Source organism: Sus scrofa, chromosome 5 (genome assembly GCF_054392235.1).
Source record: "Sus scrofa isolate SSC_HxYL_T2T_F1_AM1 chromosome 5, Sscrofa_HxYL_maternal_Yorkshire_Landrace_v2.0, whole genome shotgun sequence".
Taxonomy (NCBI): Eukaryota; Metazoa; Chordata; class Mammalia; order Artiodactyla; family Suidae; genus Sus; species Sus scrofa.
The window spans coordinates 52240475-52265160 of record NC_139387.1 but is presented as its reverse complement, the minus strand read 5'-3'; the positions used below and the strand labels follow the sequence as shown (position 1 = coordinate 52265160).

At 35.5% G+C, this 24686-nt stretch overlaps 1 protein-coding gene across 23 annotated transcripts in view; it reads left to right on the top strand.

The window, feature by feature from the left end:
* The window catches only part of CCDC91 (coiled-coil domain containing 91), a 396188-nt gene that overhangs the window by 73786 nt on the left and 297716 nt on the right, over positions 1–24686 (top strand). For all 23 annotated transcript variants that reach the window (XR_014845230.1, XR_014845231.1, XR_014845232.1 and 20 more), the window contains 2 exon segments: positions 8729–8770; positions 11164–11242. Coding sequence is in view for 17 of the 23 variants with exons in the window: in XM_085024567.1 (XP_084880693.1) it covers positions 8741–8770; positions 11164–11242 (109 nt within the window). In the remaining 6 variants the exon portion in view is untranslated.

The following is a 24686-nucleotide window of genomic DNA, read 5'->3' as shown; positions in this document are numbered from 1 at the left end:
TTGAGTTGTGAAAAGGAGAGGTCTGTGGTTGGGTAAGAATGTGTAGTTGAGGATGGTTTTGCTTTTGTTTTTGTTTTGTTTCATTTTTAAAGATGTAGGACCTGGAGCATATTTCAGTGTTAATAGGAAGGAACCAAATAAAAGGGGAAAGTTGAATATTAAATAAAGAATGGGAATAGTTGAGAGAGCCCAGTCTCAAAGCACAGATGGTGGAATTAGCCTTAAGTAGGTGGAGGGATTCCGCTTTTCTTGCGAGCAGAATGAAGTAGAATAGTTGAGTACAGATGCTGGTAACTATAGTTTTGGTAGAAGAAAGTTAAGCAGCTTCTCTTAAACTGCCTTCTGTTTTCTTTGTTTAGGAGAAGGCTTGGTCATGTAGTTTGATTACAGGTTGGAAGTTTGGCGCGAGCTGAGGCTGTGAAATAGCTTCTGGAGAATGAAGGAAAGAGGCTGATTTCGAGAAAAAGTGGGTATTGTAGGCAGCACTGTAGACCCAGTTGAAAATGTGCACCATGAAATTTATAGTGAATTCTTTCTGATAGTTCTCAGAAAAAGACAAGTGATTGAACATTGTTGTTGGTTCTTGGGGGGAGCTGTTACCACTTGCCTTGTAACCACTCCAGATTGTGAAGCTATTATAGAGAAATAGATCAGAGAGTCATAGGAGTCAGAAAATTGGCTTTATTGTTAAAAGTCTAATGTAAATGTGGCTTGGAGTGAGGCTGAAATGAAGTTTTTCTCTGATGACCTTCTCTTATGGAAGCTGGACCAGAGGAAGATTATATTGTTTATAGGCATAAAGTTTCTAGTGACAAACCCAATGAACTTGTACTATGCATGCTTGTGACATCTATACATTAATTTTACCCAATAGAGAACCTATGGATATCTTGCTCTCATCGTTCTTCTTTTTTCCTTAGAAAAGTAAAGAAGATAGAGGAATGAGACTACGGTATTTCTTTAATCTTGTTTCCTTCTATCCAAAGAAGGCCTGTGTCCTCTTTTAAAATGTGAGAAGAGGTGATATGTGTACCGCTAACATTCACTGAGGATTGAGATTTTGCCAGACAGAAGGAATATAACTCATAGAGTGAGAAGCTTGAATTGACAGCAGATAGCCATTTGAAGATATTTATTACTTGGTTGAGAATGTATGCCTGACTCCAGTAAGGTGGTTAATTCTGGAAAATTTGGACATAACATTAAGATTATGAGAGTGAGATAGGATCACTGTGAGACAGGATCCAAAGTCTGTTAGTTGAGAGAAAGACTTATTAAGGAGCTGGAGGAGGTAGAAGAATTAACCAGAGAGGTTGGAAAGTAGATAATGGTTTAGAGAATCTAAATGATTTGCAGTTTTTTTTTCTTATCTACTAGCACATGTAAATTTTCTGAACGAAGGCTAGTAAACATGAAGACTTCATTGATAAGCACAGATGAAAATGATATAATGGAAAAATTTTAGTTATTAGATTATTACTGGTTGGGATATTTCATATCTGATCATTAATGAAAAGAATATTTTTCAGGTAGTAAATATGTATTTGAGTTATTTTTTAAACTTCTGGTATTATTTTGCCATTGGCAGTAGTGTTTATAGTATGGCAATAGTTCTTTAGCTTCCTAGAGAGGAAGTTTCAAAATTATTATTAACTGCTCCAGTAATTGGATAAGAAAGAAGTAGAGTGTGGCACTTGTAATTTCTTTTTAGATATAGATAGGCCTTCAAGCTCTCGCCTTAATACAGGTAGAGCTGTTTTCGTGCTTGGAACTTGATCTTCTGCTCAAATTCTAATGTATTTTTCTTGGAGAAATAGAGGAAAAGAGAAGTTATGTGGGAACTATTAGCAACCCGTTTGCTTTCATTCAGTCATTTGTTTAAAAAGCATTGATTCAAAAATATATTTTGAGCTCCTACTATGTGCTGGAAACTGCACAGTTCAGGGTCCTAGGGAGTGAACCAAAGGTTGAGAACTGGTCCCTACACTGCTTGGAATTGCTTATGAAAATGCAGGTAATTTAGTCTACTTGGGAGTTCCCGTTGTGGTTCAGTGGTTAACGAATCCGACTAGGAACCATGAGGTTGTGGGTTCTATCCCTGGCCTCGCTCAGTGAGTTAAGGATCTGGTATCGCCGTGAGCTGTGGTGTAGGTCGCAGACACGGCTTGGATCTGGCGTTGCTGTGGCTCTGGTGTAGGCTGGCAGGTGTAGCGCTGATTAGACCCCTAGCCTGGGAATCTCCATATGCCACGAGTGTGGCCCTAGAAAAGACCAAAAAATCTACTTGAACTCCTGGTTATAATACACTTGTTGTAAATGAGCTTGAAATTGATTTTATATGATTAGACTCTCATTTTTAACCTTAACATAAGGTGTGTGTGTATGTCTGTCTGTCTTTGTGTATGTATATTTTGTTATGTTTCCGTTTACCAATTTTTATTTGCATGGGACTGTCTGAAAAAGAAAAACCACTTGTCTGTTGCTTCTAGGAAACATGGCATGAAACAGATCAAATGGAATAATATTGTGATTATGAGGATGTTGGTTAGCCAGTAGTTTTCCAGATGGGATAGAGATTGAATTCAGTGCTGAGTGGACAGTATTAACTAGTAGGGGACTTTGGGATGATTGAATAATCTGGACAGTCCCTAGATATGGCATTTTTTTGAAGTCAGTTACGTAAATTGTCTTTTCCTCTATTTGGCAGGTTTTTTTTTGCATTTTATTTTGTTTTAAGGAACTTTCGTGTCTGAGATGGACTTTACATTTTGTCTAAATACTTGTAATATGGGAAAATGTTATAAAGGAGACTAATGTGAAATTTTTTAATTTATTCACTGGTGAAATGCTCATTTAAAACTTTTAAGCCTTTTATATTTTAGTTTTGGAAAAAAACCCTTGCTTGAGTTTTTTTGTTTTTTTCCTTTTTAGGGCCCCATGTACAGCATATGGAAGTGCCCAGGCTAGGGGTCAAATCTGAATGCAGCTGCCAGCCTACACCACAGCCACAGCAATGCAATGCAGGATCTGAGCCGCATCTATGGTATATGCTGCAGCTCATGGCAGTGCTGATCCTTAACCCACTGAGCAAGGCCAGGGATCAAACCCACATCCTCATGGATACTGGTTGAGTTTTTTACTAGTGAGCCACAAGGGAAACTCCCAGTTTTTTTTTTTTTTCTCCAAAGTAATATTTTGATGAAAATGAAAATAGTAAGTAGTTGATTCATTTTACCATGTTTGTTTGTTTGTTTGATTTTGGTCTTTGTCCTTTTAGGGCTGCACCCATAGCATATGGAGGTTCCCAGGCTAGGGGTCTAAATGGAGCTGTAGCTGCTGGCCTACACCACAGCCACAGCAACGCAGGGTCCGAGCCGAGTCTGCTACCTTTACCACAGCCTATGGCAACACCGGACCCTTAATCCACTGAGCAAGGCCAGAGATCAAACCTGCAACCTAGTCGGAATTGTTTCCGCTGCGCCATGACGGGAACTCCCCATGATGTTTTTTATGTTGTCATTAAAAAAAAAAAATCAGTTAATGTGTGCCCACAGTTTAAAGTTGTAAAAGACTTGTTATGACACACAGCCATCTCCTATTGCCCCTCTTCTTTTCCAGCCTCTCTATCTAGAAGCAAATTGTTCAGCATATATAGTTGATTCTTTTAGTGTTTACCAGTGTGTCAAGAAATGTGTTTATTGTTGCTACTTATTGATTTTTAAATTTCATACCCATTGTCTTTGCAATATGGAAGATGAGGCTTTAGCTGTCTTTTACCACCCCGCTGCTTCTCACCACATCTTTCATCATCTTTCTCTTACCTTCCCAATATGGTTATATTATAATTCGGTGCAGTTATTCATTGTTTACATTATCATGACAATATAAATACTAGTCACAGCTGAAAAATATAGTGTATAACATTTTCTTTTTCTCATTCAACACATTATTTTCTTGATGTTTTCATTTGGCTAATTTTCTAATAACTAATTCAACTGTATATTTCCCCCTCCCCCCCGGTTATTTAAAATTATTCTTATGGTGACAACACATGACACATCTCCCAGGAGCTTTATGATCTATTCCCATTTAGACTGGTTGCTTTGTATTCTTGGGAAGCACTTCACCATTTTTTCTGGGACAATTCCCTTTGCTTTTCAGTTCAGTTATATTTCATTTTTATTTATTTAATTTTTATTTTGTTGATGATTTTTTTTGTTTGTTTTCTCCACTGTATTTCTAGAATCCCCAATAATTAAATATTTCATGTTATAAAATGGATTTTGTAATTTTCTTGTGTTTTTTACCTTGGGGCTCCATCTCTTTTTCTTCATATCCTTCTTGTTAAAGGAGATTTTCTCAGCTTTATTTTCCAATGCACAGTTTTACATTTCCATAATTTTTTTTTTTTTTTTGGCCACATCCATGGCATGTGGAAGTTCCTGGGCTCGGGATGGAACCCATGCCATAGCAGTGACCACAGCCACTTCAGTGACAATGCCATATCTTTAACCCACTCTGTCACAAGGGAATTCCCTGTAATCATCATTTTTATTTTTAAGATCTTAGTGTTGTTATACACCTCGCATAAATTAAAGCTTCTTGTTCTGATTTCACAAATGCACCGGAATCTGTTCTCAACCCTCTGAAGGTAGTAGTTACAGTGTTTATTTTTTAGAAAAAAATCTCTCCTGTGTAGTTTCTGTTTCTTCTTTTTCCTTTTTTATTTGGTCTCTATTTTTCATATTAATTTCTTCATATCTTTGTACTTTTCAGTCTGTTCGTATACCAGTGTGAGACACCAGTAAAACAGCATTTTCATAATGCTTAAAATGTATCAGACATTGTTCTAAGTGCTTCAGCTATTTTAATTTATTTAATCCTCATAATGACTTTAGAAATTGGTTACCATTATTATTAGTCCTTTGACAGCTGAGGAAATTGAGGCATAAAATGTTTAGGTAACTTGTCCGATGTAACACAGTTGTTATGTGACAGAGCTAGAATTTGAATCCAGGCAGCCTGACTCCATAGTCCCTTCTTTTAATCTTCATACTGTCTTGTCTTTTATTGAAATCAGGAGCAAATTGGACATTCCATGCATGTGGGTAGGGTTTGTCAGAATAGTGTTACCTGAGAGAGCTTTCTCTGTGGAACCTCTGATGAGGTCCTTTCATTGTTTGATTAGATTCACCATAGAGGAATCTTCTAATCTGCTATCTAGAGGTTGAAGCCCAGTATCTGACAGCTTGGTTGCTCAGTGGTGAAAAAGATTGGGGGACGGATCTCAAAATTTAATGCAGGTTTGATTTAGTCACCTGTTTCTGGTCTTCTAATCCAGAGATTCTTGGTTTTATCTGGTCCAAGGAATAAAACTTCAGTCTTCTTCTGTGATGAGGAATTGTAAATTGTGCAATTGTGCAGATTCTGGAAGGGGATCTTGGGATATAGCTGCAACTCTTACTTTGAGTGTTACCTTTACCCAACTCTCAGTGCTGCCCATTCCTGAGCCTTTTGTTGTTTCTATGTTGTAAATGTGATTAATTCTCATTATCCCCACCGATAATGTAAGGTTCATCTTCCTTGTATTTGCTTTCCTTTATTTTTTTATTTTTTATTTATTTTTTTCATTTTACAGTCTCCTTGAAACAATCAAATTTTGCTTGCTATCTTTTAGGAAGAGATTTTGGGAAAAGACTTGAGTAGAATGCATATTCTTAATGTGACATTTAAAATTCTCTGTGAGGTTTATTGAAATAGATCTCAAATGTCTTCTTTTACCTAAAGCATTTCATGGCACTCCAACTAGACATATCACCATCTGGAAATCTTTTTTTCCTACCATGGATATTTTTTTCTTCTTTCTTAAGGCTCTTTGATATTTTGTATATTTTTATATTTGCATGCTTTTCTTACACACTGCCCTCCCCTTCACACCAGACCATAACTCCATGAGGACCTTAAGTGACCTCATCTATAGACTTGCTCAATAAAAATGTTACATTTAGTGCTGTATATGTGTTTTTCTTGTGAAATATCAGCAGTATATTAAATACTGAGGATAGTAAGAGAGGGAATTAATGTAATAGTGTATCACAGAGATTAAATTCAGATAGATGTGAAGAAGTCTGAGAATTGTTAAACCTAGATATTATGGAATCTTTCAGCATAGATGCCTAATCATTACAAAGTACATATCCCTTCCCCTGCCATAACACTGAAGAATGAACTGTGTGATCTTTTAATTTTTTGGCTGGGCTCATGATTCCATAACCTACATGATAGATCTGTGTGGTATTTATGTATTTGTAGTTTAATGGGATATAATGTTAAGTGCTGGAAATATTCTAAAAGGTTTTTAAATACATTTTAGATCAAACAGTGTTTTAAATATATTAGACTAGCTAAATCCATAAAGAAGTCCACACTTGTAATATATCCTTTTGAAAAACTAATTTTTACTTTTAGCTTTTTATAAAATTGATTTTTGCAAATTAGTACTGTTAATTTTGCTTCCTCTTGCTCTTTAAAGTGTTCAAAAGGAAACAGAAACTATTGCAGAATTTGAAATGAAATTATTCAGAGAACGATTATTGCTTTAAAATAATGTTTATTTTTCTGGTACTGTATCTTGAGTACTAGATACTCAGAACACATTTGTCTTTTAAAATGTATCTTAATATTTCTTTGAAAATAGAGGAGGATTCTCATCTGCATTTTAATGTCTAATAGTTGCTGGGGTATGGAAAGCATCAGTGGCTGCTAATATGTTCTCTGTAGAGCCAAATCAGTACTTAGGTATTTGGTTCATTACCACAGGCAAACAAGCTGAAATGATTGTTAGGCATGGGTATTTGTTTTTGTTTTCAAATTTTCTGGCACCTTAGAAATAATTTATTGGGATGTGACTTACGAAAACACACAGAAGCATTACTCTAAAAATTCCATTCTTTAGAAACCATGTTATTTGGGTACAGTGTTTGTAGATGCTAAAAATATCTTTTAATTGTCTCCTGAGATTCGTGGGACACATGTGGAAAAGACAAATTTGGTGTTTATAGTTTGACTTGGTTAATTCTCAGTATCCATATCACTCTTCTTTCATAATTTCTTCATAAAAAATGTAATCACATACAGATTTTTATTCGCTTGCAACACAAAATTAATGTGAATTCCATTTCAAACTAACCACCATCAAAAGTTTCTGAAAGTCTGTTTTATATTTTTTAAGTGCTGTGTGTGGGTGACTTTCCTAGCTTTGATTTCTGGAGAAATACATCTTTTAAAACACTTTCAACAGATTGTTAAATTGTGGTTAATGGTGACAATACAGATATCATATTCTGGTTAATTTAATGTCCCTTTTTATAATGTATTTCTGTCTATGTATATTCCTATCGGTGTCATTACCCTACTGAGTTTCTGTGAAAATAAATTTTCTTTGCTTATTAAAACAAAACAATCCTTGAGTTGTTTTTTACTGTGTATTTTTTATTGTTTATTTTGGGCTTTGTTTTGAAAGGCATTAGTATTAATTTCAGTGACGAGGCAAACGTAGCTGTAGATGACTGCTACTTTATCACTCAGAGAAAAGTGCCCTAGAAAGTACCTTTGGAATTATTGCTTAGCATATAGTGTAATTTGCTTAGCTTTTTGTAAGAAGTCGGAGAAGATTGTTTTCCTTTAATCAAGTCCATCTCGTATTACTGAGTCAAGGAAATTATAAGTAATATTTGGGTATGTTCACCTTTGAAAGATAGAAAAGAGAACCTGTTATTGACCAGAGTATCACTTGTAGCTACTAGTTCACAATTTATTGTGAGTTTATTTTTATTTTAATTTATATCACCTATTACTTGTTTTACTGTTCCAGATTTTTTAGTTCTTTCATGATTTGTTAGACAAAAGCATCTCTATCTTCTTTTTTTTTTCAAAGTTCGGTCACTACTGGTTCTATCCTTTTATTTTTATGATACCCATTTGGTACAAAATAAAGCATGTATTATCCTACGGCTTGTCTCACTTACATACTTTAAGGGTAGAGAAGAGAGGAATTCTGGATATTCGCTTGTGTTTTTCTCTTCCCTGGTCTCCCATGAATACATGACTTGATTTATCTTGATCAGCCTAGTAACTTGCTCCACATTTTTCCAAAAGTGCAAAGCAGTTTCAGCTAAAAATACACATATCAAAATGCTCCAGAAGTTGTGGCCACAGCTCAAAAATGCTGATCAATTTTGAAAATATAAATCAACCTCGGCCATGAAACCGAAGGAAGAACCTTTGTGGTGGGGACAGATTTCCAAAAATTCACCACAGTCCTGTTCTTAGCTGGAGTTTATGCTGATGTTGCCAGACAACTGAGGAATAGATGCAAAAAGCAGGAAGCATTATTGAATTGAGCCCTAGTGCCAATTTGGGAAAAGTAAATTTAAATGTAAAAGAATGTTTTTCCACTCCTGGCGTCTCAACGTAAAATGGCAAAATACATGGTTGCTGAAAAAGTCGCAGAAATTGTTAATTTTGCCAGAATGGCTAATTTTGCCTGAAACCTCCAGTCTTTTTGCATTAAAAAATGCATACACATATAGTGAAAATACTTTTTTTTAAGCTCAAATGAAGTTGTTTTAAATTACAAACCAAAATATGTATACATGTAAGTCAGAGAAGTGTTTTGACATAAATGAGTGTGTGTGGGCTTGTTTCAGTGTCTTCTGATATTTTTCAGGTGTACTGAAAAATGGATGATGATGATTTTGGTGGTTTTGAGGTATGTGCTATTATTATTTACCTTGTTTTGTTTTTGCCGTTGTTTTAACTTTGTGGGATTATAATTGAGTATACTAAATGTATTATTTATCATTGGCATTCATGATCTTTTCTTGGTCATTTTGAATTTAACCCTGGAATAAAAAAGTGAAATAAAAAAAATTAAAATATATCTCCTCTGAAAGTTAAAACTGATATATTATTATTGAACATTTGGTCATGCCCATAGGCATGGTTTAAGTTGAGGTAGTTAAGTTTTACTAGTGGAAGCTCTAAAGAAGAGGTTTTAGAAATTGTCAGCAGATGATTTTGCTGGGATACATGTCTTTTAGGAAATACTTGTGAGGGTTGAGTATTGACGATCTGTTACATATTTTCATGTTTACACCTGTAATGAGTTGACTTAGTATATTAACTGCAGGGCCTTTTGGTAGCTTGTAGAGCCAATTAGTATGTTTGTTTTGTTAGATTATTCTCTCAGGTTTTATTTGGATGCTTTGTAAATGGAAATTGTGAGTTGAAGAAGCACTGTCTTTTCCTTAATCCCTTTCAGCGTGCGTTCATTTTATTGAAATATTTTGTAACCCAGTTATTTTTATGGAGCCAGTATAGTCTTGCAGGAAAATCTCTGGATTAGGAGTCGGGATGCCTGAGCTCAAGTCCTGGAACTACCATCAAGTGAGCTCTGTGATTTTTTTTTTTTTTTTTTTTTTAGTAAAAAAGACTACCACCTATTTTGGAATTTGGTGGAAACGAGATTGTTGAAAATAGGGGCTATAATTAATGACGTTAATAGGAGAAATGAGATATTAAGTATATATTTAGTGTTCTGGGTATCATGAAAGAATGGTGTGAGTTTCTTTTAGATTGGGATCATTTTTTCTTCTTTTCTTTAGTGTCTGTTGATATGGAGATATTTAAAATATGAACTTGCTAGTTTTTGCATTTTGTCTAAATTTTTTTTGCTCAGCACATTTGTATATTTTCTTATTTGCTTTAATATTTTGATTTTTTTGGGTGACTGAATTTATTTATCTTACTCACATAATGTAACATTTAAATTTTTGTTAAAATTCGTTTCATTTTGAGGAAAATATACACTTCAGATATCATCTCAGTATTTTTTGTTTAGAAGTTGTCAGTTGTTTGAATATTAAAACTTTTAAGTGTAGTCTCCTTTATCTCACCCATGCTCGATTTATTATGTCAGAGGAAAAAAATAGGGTAGGTGGTGTTCCTTAGAATAATAGTTATACATCAGTGTATACTCAATGGATCGATACCTTTTAATATATATAATATATAGGTACAGTGTTAATTGTTCCAATTTAATTGTGGTTGTTAGGTTCCTTTTTTTTTATCTACATCTTGTGGTAGGAATATAGTCTCTATCCTTGGTTATTTAAACCATGTTTGTTTTTCAATTTGTAGAGGGTAACTACTGTATTCTACATCACCTCCTGTGGCACATTGCCCCAACTGACTTCTCCTTGGCTAACAACTCTATGCAGAATCCAAATTAAAATTCTGGCTCTCTCTTTTTTTTTTTTTTTTGGATAAAATTTTGCTTTGACCTTGAACACTTAATACAGAGAAAACTTTGCATTCTTACCTACAAACTAAACTTTTAGTAATTGACTGTGTCCCATAGCTTTAAAACTGTTTAATAGGAGGGCTTGTTAATTTACATGGCAGCTTTAGAAATTCTTTAGGAGTTCCTGCTGAGGCATAGTGGGTTAATGATCAGGCTCTTCCCTGTGGCATTACAGGTTTGATCCCCAATCTGGTACAGTGGACTAAGGATCTGACATGGCTGCAGCTGTGGCATAGGTCGCAGATGTGACTTGGATTTGATCCCTGGCCCAGGAACTCCCAGATACTGTGACTATGGCCAAAATGGGGTGGGCAGGGGCGAGGAATTCTCTAAATGGCGAATGCTAGTAAGTCCATCTGGTACATTAGTATGGATGAATCCTATTTCTTTAGGTTGATCTCTTTTTAGGTCTTGTGATAGCTAATGAAAAAGATTCAGTCTCTAGACTTTTGAAGGAAAATGTACCTTTCTTATATACATGGTTAAATGTTGTGGTAGTTAGTTTGAGTACTTAAAGTTCACAAATAAAATGTAATTAAGGATATCTAAAATAAAAATTTCATTGTCAGGAGATATATTTGAGTAAGAAAGGAACATTTTTACTCAAAGATAACAGAGCACGAGTACTGGAAGTGGACACTAGCAGTGAACCGAACACTGAAATGTAGTTGAGTATTCAGAAAAAACTTGAAAACTATGTGATGTATGAGAGAGGATATGCTTGTAAATGGGAGGCTTGATTGCTTAAATGCAGTTCTGCTTTTCAGATTTTCTAAAATTATTTTGCCTTTGTTTTATAGGCTGCAGAGATTTTTGATGGTGGAAATGGTGAAACTCAAACTACATCTCCTGCTATTCCTTGGGCTGCTTTTCCTACAGGTACTACTATAGTGCAACTGGGATTTTTTTTTTCTTTTTTCTTATTTAACATTTTTCCCTTTTCTTTGAAAGCCCCTTTCTATCTTTGCTCTTTGCCTTCTTTGATGTGAAAAGTGGAATGACCCAGATTTAGCCTAGATTTTTTTTTTCATAACAAATTACGAATTGCGAAACAAATTCTGTAATGGTGGCTTGAGGCATGACTCCAAAAATGATATCATGAACATTAAGTGAAATTAAAGTACACTTTACATTTCTGAATTTGTCTTAGTTTTAGGAAGGTGAAGTGCCCAATAATTTTTTTAGAAAGGTGTCCAGTTCATTAATTAAAGACTCATTCATCTTAATATTCTAAAAATATTTTTAAAATGATTTATTATCTCCACAACTAGTTAAATTTAGAAGACCCCCCCCTCAGGAAAGTCATTCAAAAGTATTAACAATTAAACCATTCATGAAATTAAATACAAAAACGAATTCCATTACTGAAAGCTTTTTGTGGAAGACCTAATGTTCAATATTAATATAATTCATGTCGAAATAATGTTTTGAGTTTTCTAGACTTTTTGTTCTGCCAAATCATTGTAAAGTCCAGAGTAGAAGATAAAAAATGTCATTCTTTACAGCTCTATATCATCTTAGATTATTAGAATTATTCATCTTTAAAATATTTTTCTGGTGCTTATTATGCGTTAGGCACTATGGGAATATGTCCTTTACTTCATGGGAAGACAGAGCAGGTGCATACATATTTGTGTATGAAGCTTATTTGTGATTTGGGAAGAATAATGGTCATCCATTCATTTAGCAAATGTTATTTCTTGCCTAGTATAAGTCAGGCATTATTCTTGAAGCTCAGTATATATTGTCAATCTGGGCTATTGAAGCATGCATATAATTTCCATAGGCAGAGATGGTAGAATGGAGGAAGATTTTGAAGGGAGAAAAATGAATGGAATAAAGGTGTAGATGTGGGAAAGATGATGGCATAGTTAGGATGCTCATTCTTGTTCGAGGGCTTAAATATATGTTGTTTTCTTTGCCTGGAATTTCTTACCTTTCTTCCCACTGCCACTCTCTCCCACTCTTTTACCGTACTAACTCCTGTTTGTTTTATACATTGGTTCTTACTTTAATACTTCTTTTTCTGGGAAGCCTTCCTAGAAAACCCTCTCACATCTATGTGCACCTATTTTCCAACTTTCATGTTAGACCATAGGTTTTGTAAGGTTAGACATTGTCTGTCCTCTTGTTATGTCTTAAATATTGAACATAGTGCCTAGCTTATTGTTGGCCCTCGGTACATATTTGTGGAAAGAATAAAGAAAAACATGAATGAACTGGAGAATAAGTAACTGAATGAATGACTAGACTCAGTTGACTATGGGAGTCAATAGGAAGAATTGAGATAATGATGTTTATATAGTGGTTTAGGATTTTCAGTGTACTAGCATGCATATGTTTATTGTAAAGTGACTAGAGCAACCATTATTCTTGTTGTACAAATGATGAAATGATGCTTTATAAAAGTTTTGGTGTTTGGTACAGATAAATATGTTTAGGAATGAAATCTAGATTTACAGATTCTCTCTCTCTCTATTTTTTTTTCCCAGTAACTTTGTTTTTTGAAAAAAACATCAACAGGACTGTCTGACTGACTGGATGTGAGGGTGAAGGAGGAATCAAACTTAATTTTTAAGATTTCAAGTCTTAGTTCTGAAAGAATGGTTTATCATGAACAGAAATAGAGAATTTAAAAGAGTTGGTGTGGGACAGTGTGAAGACTGAATGAATTTGTCTTAGACATATGTATTTAAAGTACCTAGAGTTTAGGAGAAAGGTTGGTTGGAGTTCTTGGTTTGGGAGATTTTCCATTGATATCATAGTTGAAGCTGTAGGAGATCACTAGGGGAAACAGTATGTAGATATATATCTATGTTTTTGTAGGTCAAGTCCTCAGAACCCAATGGATTAGAATTAAAACAACCCCTCTAGAGTACACACACACACACACACACACACACACAAACACACACAGAGTATCTTGGAGCCCTCACTCTCTTGAAAAAAGAAAAAAAAAATCAGCTCTGAAGAAAGTACTCTTTTTGGATGTCCTCAGTGACTTGCAAGTGGAGAAAAACAAATCTGGTCAAGAGCTGAAGGTAAAGTAGGTGTTTGCTCGGCCAAAGCAATCTATCCCCATGAGGTTGTCTTCCCATGACTGCTGGAGAAGTCTGCCTCTGACTCAGGTATCTGCAGACAAGAGTGCTGTGAACAACCTGATTAACATAGAGAAGATGGGAAACTTTAAGAGAGCTCAGGCAAATTCTTTTCTGTTTAAGAAGACTAAAATTCTCTTTTGTTTGTTTTTCTGCCTACACTCTAGCTATCTGTAATCTACACAAAAAGTATTTTTAAAAGAGATGACTATTAACCTCATTTTACCACAGTTTGAAATCCAGGAAGATTATTCAGAAACATTTGGTTTGAATTTTTTAAGTGCTTGAGGGAGAATAGAAATGCTCATTCTTGGGGGTTAGGATAAATGAGTGTGTTAAGTAAAGATTATTCTGCTTCAAGGCTGGCGGTTTGTTGGAGGATGATTTTATAATAGCAACTGGGGAAATTTGTCTCTCAGAAGGTCTGTTTATACTGTTAATGGGTTGAGGTACCTAGGGACATGTATTTCACTGTAATATTAGCATCATTTACATAGTGGGACTTTTTAAAAATGCTGGTTTATTTATTTGCTTATTATAAAATTAAAGAAATTGCCAGTTAGTGTAAATGAAATGCACATGTTGGTTCTTTACACAAATTATTATCTCTAGGCCCATCTCTCATTAATTGAAGTTTGGCATCTAACTTTTAAAATTTCTCTGCACTTTCACCACCATAGGAATTGGAGAATAGAAGAGATGAATGAGTGTAAAATTATGTCTTTTTTTCCTCTCGCCTTTACTCTCAGTAAAAGTGTGATAACTATTACTTTATTTCAGTGAAAGCTACTCAAGGAGAAGAATTGCCTTCAAGAATTGCCCTATTTTATAGCCTTCCCCTCCAGCCTGTCTCCATGGTTGTTTGGTTTGAAGCCTGTGAGCCAGTCAAATTGTGATCTACATTGTGTTCCTAGATGATGTCTGTTCCTATTTATCTGCCATTTCTCCTGGTTGTAATACCTTCCCTTATCTCCTGTCTGCTTACTCAAGTCCTATTTTTCTTTTAAGATAATGTATAGAGTTGGTACTGAATTTGTTCCATATCTCATAATTGCTCCTTCTTCTGAGCTACTCTGTCATTATTTTTCTGCACCATTTGCTTGGCACTTAGCTTATCCCAATTTGTCTTCTTAAAAAAATTGTGGTAAAATACATGTAACATAAAATTTACCATATCGATAAGTTTCAAGCATATAGATTGGTTATTTTAAAGTATATTAACATTGTTGTGCAACTAATCTCTAGAGCTCTTTCATTTGTAAAACTGAAACTCTGTAGCCATTAAATAGTAACTATCCAAGTCACTTCCTCCTAACCCCTGGCAGCTAACATTCTGCTTTCTCCCTCTATAAATTTGACTACTCCTGATATCTCATCTAAATAGAAACATCCAATATTTGCCTTTTTGTAACTGGTCTATTTAACTTAGCATGATATCCTCAAGGTTTATCCATGTCATAGCATGTATCAGAATTTCCTTCCTTTTTAAGCCTGAATAATGTTCCAGTATATATATAGACCACATTTTGTTTATCTGTTCATTGATTGATGGACTCTTCGGTTGCTTTTTTTTGGCTATTGTATTGCTCCTATGAACATTGGTATACTATTTTTGTTTTAAAAATATTTTATTAGTGTGACTTCCATCTATTCATGTCCATGTTAGTCTAAGCCTTGGAGGGCAGAGACCATGTTTTTTAACCTTTTTGAATCCTAAGTACTAATATAGCATTGTGCCTTGTTAATAAACAATGCTCAGTAATTGTTTCTTGATAATTAGTAGAAGAGATTTACTTTCCTTTTTTTTTTTTTAGGGTTATACCCATGGCATATGGAAGTTCCCAGGCTAGGGGTCGAATCGGAGCTATAGCTGCTGGCCTGTGCCACAGCCACAGCAATGTGGGATCCGAACCGCATCTGTGACCTACACCACAGCTCACCGCAACACTGGATCCTTAACCCACTGAGCAAGGCCAGGGATTGAACCTGCATTCTCACGGATGCTAGTCAGATTCATTTCCACCGAGCCATGACAGGAACTCTGAGATTTACTTTTAGCTAACTCTCTTTGATTATCTTACTTCTTTGGGGGTAATTAAGTAGTTTTTAAATCACAAGTTGGATGAAGGCAAACCCAAACTTTCCATAAAAATTATAGTAATCTTGGAAATCTTAGATAATTACTCAAAGATGGCTAAGAAGCTGTTTCCTCTAGGGCTTAGTTAACTTTCCTGGTCATTCCCAATTCAGACAGATAACCTGTGGATAATGATTGGCAAGAGTAGTCACAGATTCCCAGAAAAAGGGAGCAGCTATTTTGCTGTTTATTCCTAATTTTTTCCCTGGTCCTTTCAGTGTGTCAGCAGATAACAGTAGAGGACAGCAGAGGTTAGACTAAATTTTACTTCAAAATGTTAGTAGTCTAGAAGCAATAATAGTAGTATCCAGTTCTTTTACCACCTCACCCCCACCCCCTGGCTATGCCTGTTCACAGGCCAGAGATTGATTTTCCTCCTTTTTTTTTTTTTTAAAGTTATTTATCTAAACATTTTCCTAAAGAAAAATCATTGCAGATTTTGTATATCATATCAGAAATTTTTGAATTGGCTTCTCATAGAACTATATTTTTCAGAATTTTTTTTTTTTTTTGGCTAAGAAATCTGTTTTTTCAAAGTTGTTCTCAAACAGTTAACTATATTTTATAAATTTTAATAAGACTGTTAAAATTCTGATTTTTAGGAAAGTAACTTTTCAAAATGTATGTCTAGGAGTTCCCATCATGGCTCATCGGTTAACGAACCCGACTAGCATCCATGAGGATGACTAGCATCCATGAGGACGACTAGCGTCCATGAGGATGTGGGTTCGACCCCTGGCCTCGCTCAGTGGGTTAAGGGTCTGGCAGTGTGGCTCAGCAGTTAACAAACCTAACTAGCATCCATGAGGACGTGGGTTCGATCCCAGGCCTCGCTGAGTGGGTTAAGGATCTGGCATTGCCGTGAGCTGTGGTGTAGGTCACAGATGTGGCTTAGATCCCGCATTGCGGTGGCTCTGGTGTAGGCTGGAGGCTACAACTCCGAAAGGACCCCTTGCTTGGGAACCTCCATTGGCTGTGGGTGCATCCCTAAAAGACAAAAAAACAAAACAAAACAAAATGAATGTCTGTCTTCTAAAATACACACCTGTATATGTACTTAAGTGCAAATATGTTTATATCAGAATGTAGACCTATACATATAGATATTCTAATTTCTTCTCTTTTCCCCACTTTTAACTTCCACTGCAAATAGTCTTCCCAACCATACCCTTTTGAAGGAAGGACTCAAAATCTTTACTTGACCTTACAAGTTCTAAAAGCATTAGACTGTTAGTCTTAGTTGTAATATATTTTCGACTCTGTTTTCTAACTGTGGCAGGCTCAAAGGTTCAGAATCCATGATACATATTTAAATTAATTATTTAGCGTGTTTGTTCACTTATTCACTCATTTATCACATATCTGAAAATATACAGTGTATCAGCCACTAAGTGCCATGTGCTGGGACCTTATGTGACTTTCAGTGTTACCAGGTTAAAAGTGTCGTCTCAAAATAACAAGATGTTTCATGAAATGTTAATACTGGCAAGCACTTTTATTAAAAATTTTAGCTTCAAATTTTTTGTTAGAGAATGAATAAAAAGTATATTAGGTCAAAAAGTGTCATGTTGCCATTGTGTACAGTGTGGATGATGCTGTTTTAGAGGCAGATGACTATTCACTCTTTACTTTTAACCATGTAAATATGAATTGTCTAGAAGGCAAAGTGGGAGGCAAAGTCTGGAATACTGTCCTTTCCATTATGTTTCTAAGTTCCTTGCAGCACTACACAGACCACATTAGAATGCATTGACCATCAAAGGAAAAAACAAGTGGTCCAGATAGATACTTTAATCCAAATTAGCTCCTTCAAAACAGCTTATATAGAGGGCACACTAAATGTCTTTCACAAGCCGACCCTTTAGAAGGAATAATGGGAATTGGACCAGCAGATGTTAAACCGAATAACTTAGATGTGGTTCACTTTGCATCTGGAGCTATTTGCATACAAAGCCAACAGGAAAGTTCAAACATTTTTCTCAAGACATTGGCAGAGAGAAACCTGGAAGACAGATGCCTTTTTGATTTCATGGTTCAGTTTTTCCATTCTCCATTCTCTTGGCCAGGAAAACCTAGGACAACAAATCGGTCATTTTATTAATATCCCATTACTCTCCTTGCTAACCCTGTTTTTCCAGTAGAATCTGTGTTACACATCTATAAGAGCTCAGAACCTGAGTCCACACATTTTTGTTTGAGAAAAAATTATTGTGATATTTTTCTTCAGATTAATCTGTGGTTTGCACACGGGAATAGGAAACATTAACTGAATTCATTGGTCTGATCTATATTTGAATAAAAATTGAAGGGGACTTATTACATATTCACATACCATATTATAATAAGCAGTATAGGAGTATAGGTAATGTTTGAAAACTTTCTGTCCCTTCTACTTTGTATCCACATTGGACATCTTTTTGCCACGACATAAACTGGATTTCCATTATAGTGTAAAATTTTTGTAGTTTCATTGCACTGGGTATTTGAGTGGAAGATTGCCAGGTTGCTTCCTTTTGCTACTTGTGATATTTTTTTTCTTACCTCCCACATTTTTAACTGGCTTTTATTTTTTTCTGGAGCCAGGCTTTTTTTTTTTTCTTTTTTCTTTTTTTTAAACCTTTCAGGGTGGCACCCATGGCATATGGAAGTTTCCAGGCTAGCTGCAGGCGTACACCACAGCCACAGCAATGCCAGATCTGAGCCGCATCTGTGACCTTCACCACAGCTCACAGCAATGCTGGATCCCTGACCCACTGAGCAGGGCCAGGGATCGAACCCACATCCTCATGGATACTAGTCAGATTCGTTTCCGCTGCGGCGCAACAGGAACTCCATGGAGCCAATTTTTATAAAGATGATAGCTTCTATAAAGCTGTGAGTTATTACTGTAGATGTAAGTACTAGTCCTTATGTGAATTTTCAGTAATTTATGGCAATTCCTATCTGCATGAGTATATATAATAAGGAATATATTAGTAATATTTTATGACTTTCAAGTTTAGGTTTGTAGTGTGGTTTAGAATCACACATCTCTGACTGTGGAATGAGGAGTTCTGTTTTTTTCTTCAACTAACTGTGTAACTTCTCTGAAACTCATTTAATATATAAAAATTGAATGGCTAAACAATATCTACGTGTTCTTAGAGATTTTGAGTTCCAAGTTTATTTTTTATTTTTTTCTCATTATAGTGTCTGAGTAGCTCCACTAGGTAAATCTCATGGTATGTCGTTTTAATTTCATGATCCAAATGACACAGTACTAATCTAATGAGTTACATTTCATCTAAAAACAGAGCTGTAAACATAGAATTCAGATGTTAATGCGACTTACCTCTTTTATCTGATTCTGAACTTGCTTATTAATAAGACATTGGTTTGATTTTTAGAATATTTTAGAATACATGTCAAAATTAAAATAGAGCTTTGTAGAGATTTTCTCATACTATTAAAAATGATGAAGGCTTGGAGTTCCTGGAATTCCTGTTTGTCCAGAGGATGAGGGCTCCATGTTTTGGCCAGAGAGCTAGGCTTAAGACTGATTCACAGTGAGCCCCCATCTGAATCTGCCAAAGGGCAGTAGTCATCATCTTTTTCATAGAGGATGGCATGGGGTAGGGAGTAGGGAATAGACCTTAGGTAGGGAAACTGTGGGTGAATGTTGTAATATGGGACTTGGAAAAATTTCTGACTTAAACTCTCTGAAAGGAGATCAGAGGCCAAGGCCAAATGTGGAGCTAATAGAGCTGCATATGTCCTTCTCTGCCTCTATATCTCCACCCCTGAGATTCTTGTTTTGGACTTCTAAGCCTGACTGTAGTTGGAAACAATGAATTCTTCTACTGTAGGAATTTTCAAGTGGCCAGACTGAGGGTTGAGGGGCTCCTAGGATCATGACACTGACAGGACAATAGGACCAGCACAGCTAGAGGCTCTGACTGCTATGCCATGCTCACACTTGGCTTGATGTCTCTGGACTGGTATCTGTCTTGAACACTGTTGCTTTGTGTGTACTTTGTGCTCACTTAGGTTGAGTTTTCAAGCACTGCTTCCTTCTTTTTGATGGTTGGGGTATTTGGTTTTCTTGAATAGAATCTCCTGCTGTCTGTGCTCTTCTCTTCTGTAGACATTGCATTTCTGGTGGGGAGTACTCCTTGGGGAGTACCACGATTTCTTGAATCTTCTAATCCTTTTCTATTCCTGTCCCCCCGCCATGGTTTTCTGATTCGCAAGCCATCCATCAGCAAATACTGGAGGTTGTAAGTTTAATTGAACTTAGGGGTCTTTTCATTTCTCTCTACTTCTGTAGTTACTACCCTAGTCAAAGCCACCATCATGTCTGTTCTAGAAGATTTTGGTAGTTTTATCCCACTCTTACTCTCTTGCTCACTTTCTTTAAGTGACACCCAGATTGCTGGGCTACAGGGAATGCTTAGTAAACATTGGCTATATGCAGAATTTGATTTTAAAATTTAGGAGTGTTTGGGATTTTTTCATTTTTGTTTGATTCCTGAATATCAATATATAAAATATATTATTTGAGGAGTTTCTGTATGCCTCAGTGGATTAAGAGCCTGACTAGTATCTATGAGGATGCAGGTTTGATCCCTGGCCTCACTCAGTGGGTTAAAGATCTGGCATTGCCACAGGCTGTGGTATAGGTCACAGATGGAGCTCAGATCCCACGTTGTTGTAGCTGTCGTGTAGGCCAGCAGCTATAGCTCCAAATCGACCCCTAGCCTGGGAACTTCCATGTGCAGCAGGTGTGACCCTGAAAAAAAAAAATACTATTTGACTATAAATTTTGGAGATTGTAATTTTGACCTATTAAGATATTGCTCAGAATATTTTTTTTTTAATTTCTGCATTCAGTACAAAAGATTGTGTCTGTTATTGGAATATTCTCTTGAATAAATCATATGAACTCAGTGTAGTTAAAAAAAAAAACCCTGCATGTTTTGGGCATCATTGTTATGCCTAATCAAAATATTAATTCCACTCCAATTTCTGTAATTAATTTATGTGATGCTGATATGTATTGAAACATTCCTTTCTTATTAAAGCACTCCTGAGGTGAAAATACAATCATTTTATATATTTTCATTGTAAAAATTTTCTTCGTTATAAAAATTTCAATTAAAATTGAAAATCTTGTGAGGTTTATTTTCTTGGATCGAATGTTATAAAGACTAGTTTTGTTGTGGGCCTCTTAAGATGGATTGTTTTGGATAATGTACCTTTAATAATGGCCAGATCATTTTAGGATAAACAAAACAGACTGCCTAAAGTACTTAGAAGTTAGAACAGCTTTAGATAAATGCTTTAGAACTGTAAATAAATAGCGAAATTTTTAACCTAGTCTTTATACTATGGAAAGTTTGTCTGCCTGACGTTAAGGTTTTGATCATTTTGTATTCTGGAAAGTTTGAGGTCAGAATGAAGGAAAATGGGTAAAAGGTGATTCAGCTAATATGGAAAGAAATTTTAATTTGGCAGACATCACAGAGCTGACAAAATATTGTAATTAAATATTATATACAGTTTGTTTATTATGAAATCCTTTCACTGACTAAATCAGTTTTTGTTTTCTTCAACCATTTCTCTTGACAGTTATGAACACACAGGTAAAACAAAGCAAAATTTTGCTAGTAAAATTTCTTATTTATCTAGTGAATAAACATTTATTGAGTTTATTAATATATTGGATTCCTAAAGGAACATTCTATAGTATTTGAAATCCTTGGCCATATGATCTAAACACAAGTCCTTTATTTTGATGGAATATTTGATGAAATTCAAAAATCTTAATTAATTATTTCATTTTTGGCCACCTGTGGAGTTCCTGGTCCAGGGACCAGATTCGAGCTACAGTCATGACCTAAGCTGCAGCTGCAGCAATGCCCCATCTTTAATCCACTGTGCCATCAAACCCTTGTCCCAGAGCTCGCAAGTCACCCTCTGATCTCACTGTGCCACAGTGGGAACCCAGAAATTTAAGAATTTTATTTCTCTGAAAATTTCAAGGGTAGATTAGTTCCTCATTTGGTTATGATCCTGTTTGAAGTCAGGGGATGAGACTATTTACTTTCTACTTTCTCTTGTCCCCACCTCCCCTTCAATAAATATTTATTGTGTCCCAAGTACAGAGGGAACAATAGAGAACAAACAAGACAGACAATACTATGAATTTGTTAAATTAACATTTGTCAGTTGGAGCATGGGGTGTCTCATGGTGAGTTGCACTTTAACAATAAGACTGAAGAGAAATTGAAATAAGTTTATTACTCACAGGTCCTAGAGGAAGTACATGGCATGCCATGGGGGGCCACAGAGAAAGTCAGAGACAGAGTGCAGATAAAGAGTGTGAAAGAATTTCAGACACATGCCTTTATTAGGATCCCTGGGTGGAGTTCTTAGGGGTTCCAAGGCTAAGTCTGGGTAGGTAGATTCAAACGAAAAGAGCAGAGAATAGTAAACTCCCTGGGGGTCTTATCCAAGAGGTGTGCAAGGGAAAGGCTTTGGGAGGCAGGGGAGACTTGATAAAAGGGATGTTGGGGAAATCATAACAAGAGCTTAAACTTGCTGTGGCTCTTTGGGCTGTTGTTTAGGGAGTGTGCTGGGCCAGGTGGGCTAGAGTCCATACCATAAAGTTTTCTGCATTTGTCTGTTAAAATTTACATGTATACTTCTCTAGGTTAATGTAGTTATTATATGTGTAATTTAGAGAAATTTCAGCTTTTTGTTTTTTCATTTTTAATTTTTAATTATGTTTTACTTACCTGCTAAGATTTACAGGAAATTGATTTTCACATATGCTATTGGTTTTCCTAAAGGCTAGTTGAACCTGTATTTTGTAAGCTTATAACATAAACTGATGTATTTACAGATTTGGTAAGTAATATAAATATTTCTCTGTAAGATCATGTAAAGTGGACATTGAAATGAATAGTTTAGAACTGAGAAAGCCTTATGTTCAAATATGTTTTTATAAGAATAAGCCATGAACTCACTTTCTTCATAGTAATTGAACGTTTTAGAGATTTATAAATGACTTACTGTGATGAAAGGAATTTCTAATATTCATCTTGAGTACTATAAATACTATGCTAATTAAGTTAGAGTTGCTTTTTTTTTTTTTTTTTTTTTAATCGACTGACCTGTTTTTTGGCATGACAGATGCTCTTTATTTTAGCTTTGTCTTGAAATGACATTGCCTTTGGGTTAATCCAGTTATACTTTAACAAAAGCTGAACATAACTGCATTCTGCATTGGTCAGTGCTCTTGGCCAAATTCTTCTGTTTAGTGAATCAGCCCTTCGATTGTTTTCATTTCTCTCAGACTAGTTCAGATTTATATAGGATCTCATCTGAGCTATTGTAAATATTGTCTTAATTGGTCCCTTTGTCTTATAATGAGTCTTACACATGATTTTCAGAAGTTTTTATATGGTAGCCTTCAAAACTCCTAAATTCTTTTGTCTGTCTTTCGGGGTCCACTGTTATCTGGCAATGGCCTGACTGTGTTGACTTTTTACTCACTGTTACCCTTGAGATACCATTGGTCAGGTAAAGTGGAAATTAGTTGCTCTTCTCAGCACATTTTCCCAGTGTCTTCCTACCTTAGTTCTTCGTTCTAGTTTTGCTTTCCACTTGAAATACTCTTCTCCATCTCTGCATGTTCAAAGCACATTCTTCCTTCAAGGCCTGGTTTAAATATTTTTTTCTTCACTGTGTTTTCCTCAATCACTTCTCCAACTCCCTCAATAACTGCAAAATCTGGAAATGACCTTTCTTTTCTATGAATTACTATTTTTTTTTAATCTTTTTTTCTTTTTTTTTTCTGTTAGCTCCTCTCTTTAGGTTGATGGTTGTGGCAGTGCATACCCCTGGTTCTTTTCTACTTCTCCAAACTTCCCCTTGGCTTCTTCACTTTATTATCATCTTCTTTCTCCCTTCTTTTTAAAAGTTGATTTCTAGGTCCTTCCTTGACCTTTTAATTTTTTTGACGATGAAACCTTTTAAATGAGGATATCCAAGTTTGCGGCTTTACTCTTGCCCTTCTTTAGAGCTTCAGACTTATATTTTAAACTAATCTTTCTACCCTGGCTGGTTCTATATGTAGCTTAATGTTGACATGTCTATAACATAACCTATGTCCCCTTTTCCTGCTTCAAGCTCGAAATCTTCTTATATTTCTTTTCTCACTTAATAAAATCACCATTCATTCAAGTGCATAAGCCACGTAGTTATGCAATTCCCAAGTCTTTTTCTTTATTTCTTACAAGTAGTTGATTGGGGCCTTTATAATAACCATATTTCTTTAGAGCTTTTTGCTTTTCAGTTAGGATAAAAAACTTGCTATTCCCTAAATACTTTATGTGGATTCATGATTCTCTACCTTTTTACATGCTGTTTCCTTTGCTTAGAAAATCCTGTAAGAATTATATGGACTTAAGGTATGAATCTCAGCTTAGCAATTAAGAGCTCTGCGACATGGCCAAGTTAATTAGCTCTTCAAATACCCTATTTATTTGTCTATAGAATTTTAATAATACATACTCAGAAGACATACTGTGACGATCAAGTGCTAGTATACATACATACATACACATGTACAGCATACTTTGTTTTATTACACTTTGTATTTTTATTGAACTTCATAGATACTGCATTTTTGACAAATTGAAGTTTTGAATAGAAGCAACGCCATGTGGTTATGTTGTGAGCCACAGGGGAAGTCCAAGGTTTGTGGCAACCCTATAATAGTCAAGTCTGTCAGCACAGTTTTTCCAATAGCATTCACTCACTTTGTGTCTCTGTGTTACACTTTGGTAATTCTTGCAGTATTTTAAACTTTTTCATTATTGTTATATTTGTCATGGTGATCTGTGATCAGTGATCCTGTAATTGTTTAAGGGCACCCTTAACCACACCCACAGAAGTCGACAAACTTATTTGATCAATGTTGTGTGTGTTCTGACAGCTCTAGCGATAGGCCATTTTCCCATTTTTGTCCCTTTCCTTGGATCTCCCTAATGCCTGACACACAACAGTATTGAAAACAATATTGAAATTAGACCAGTTAATTATT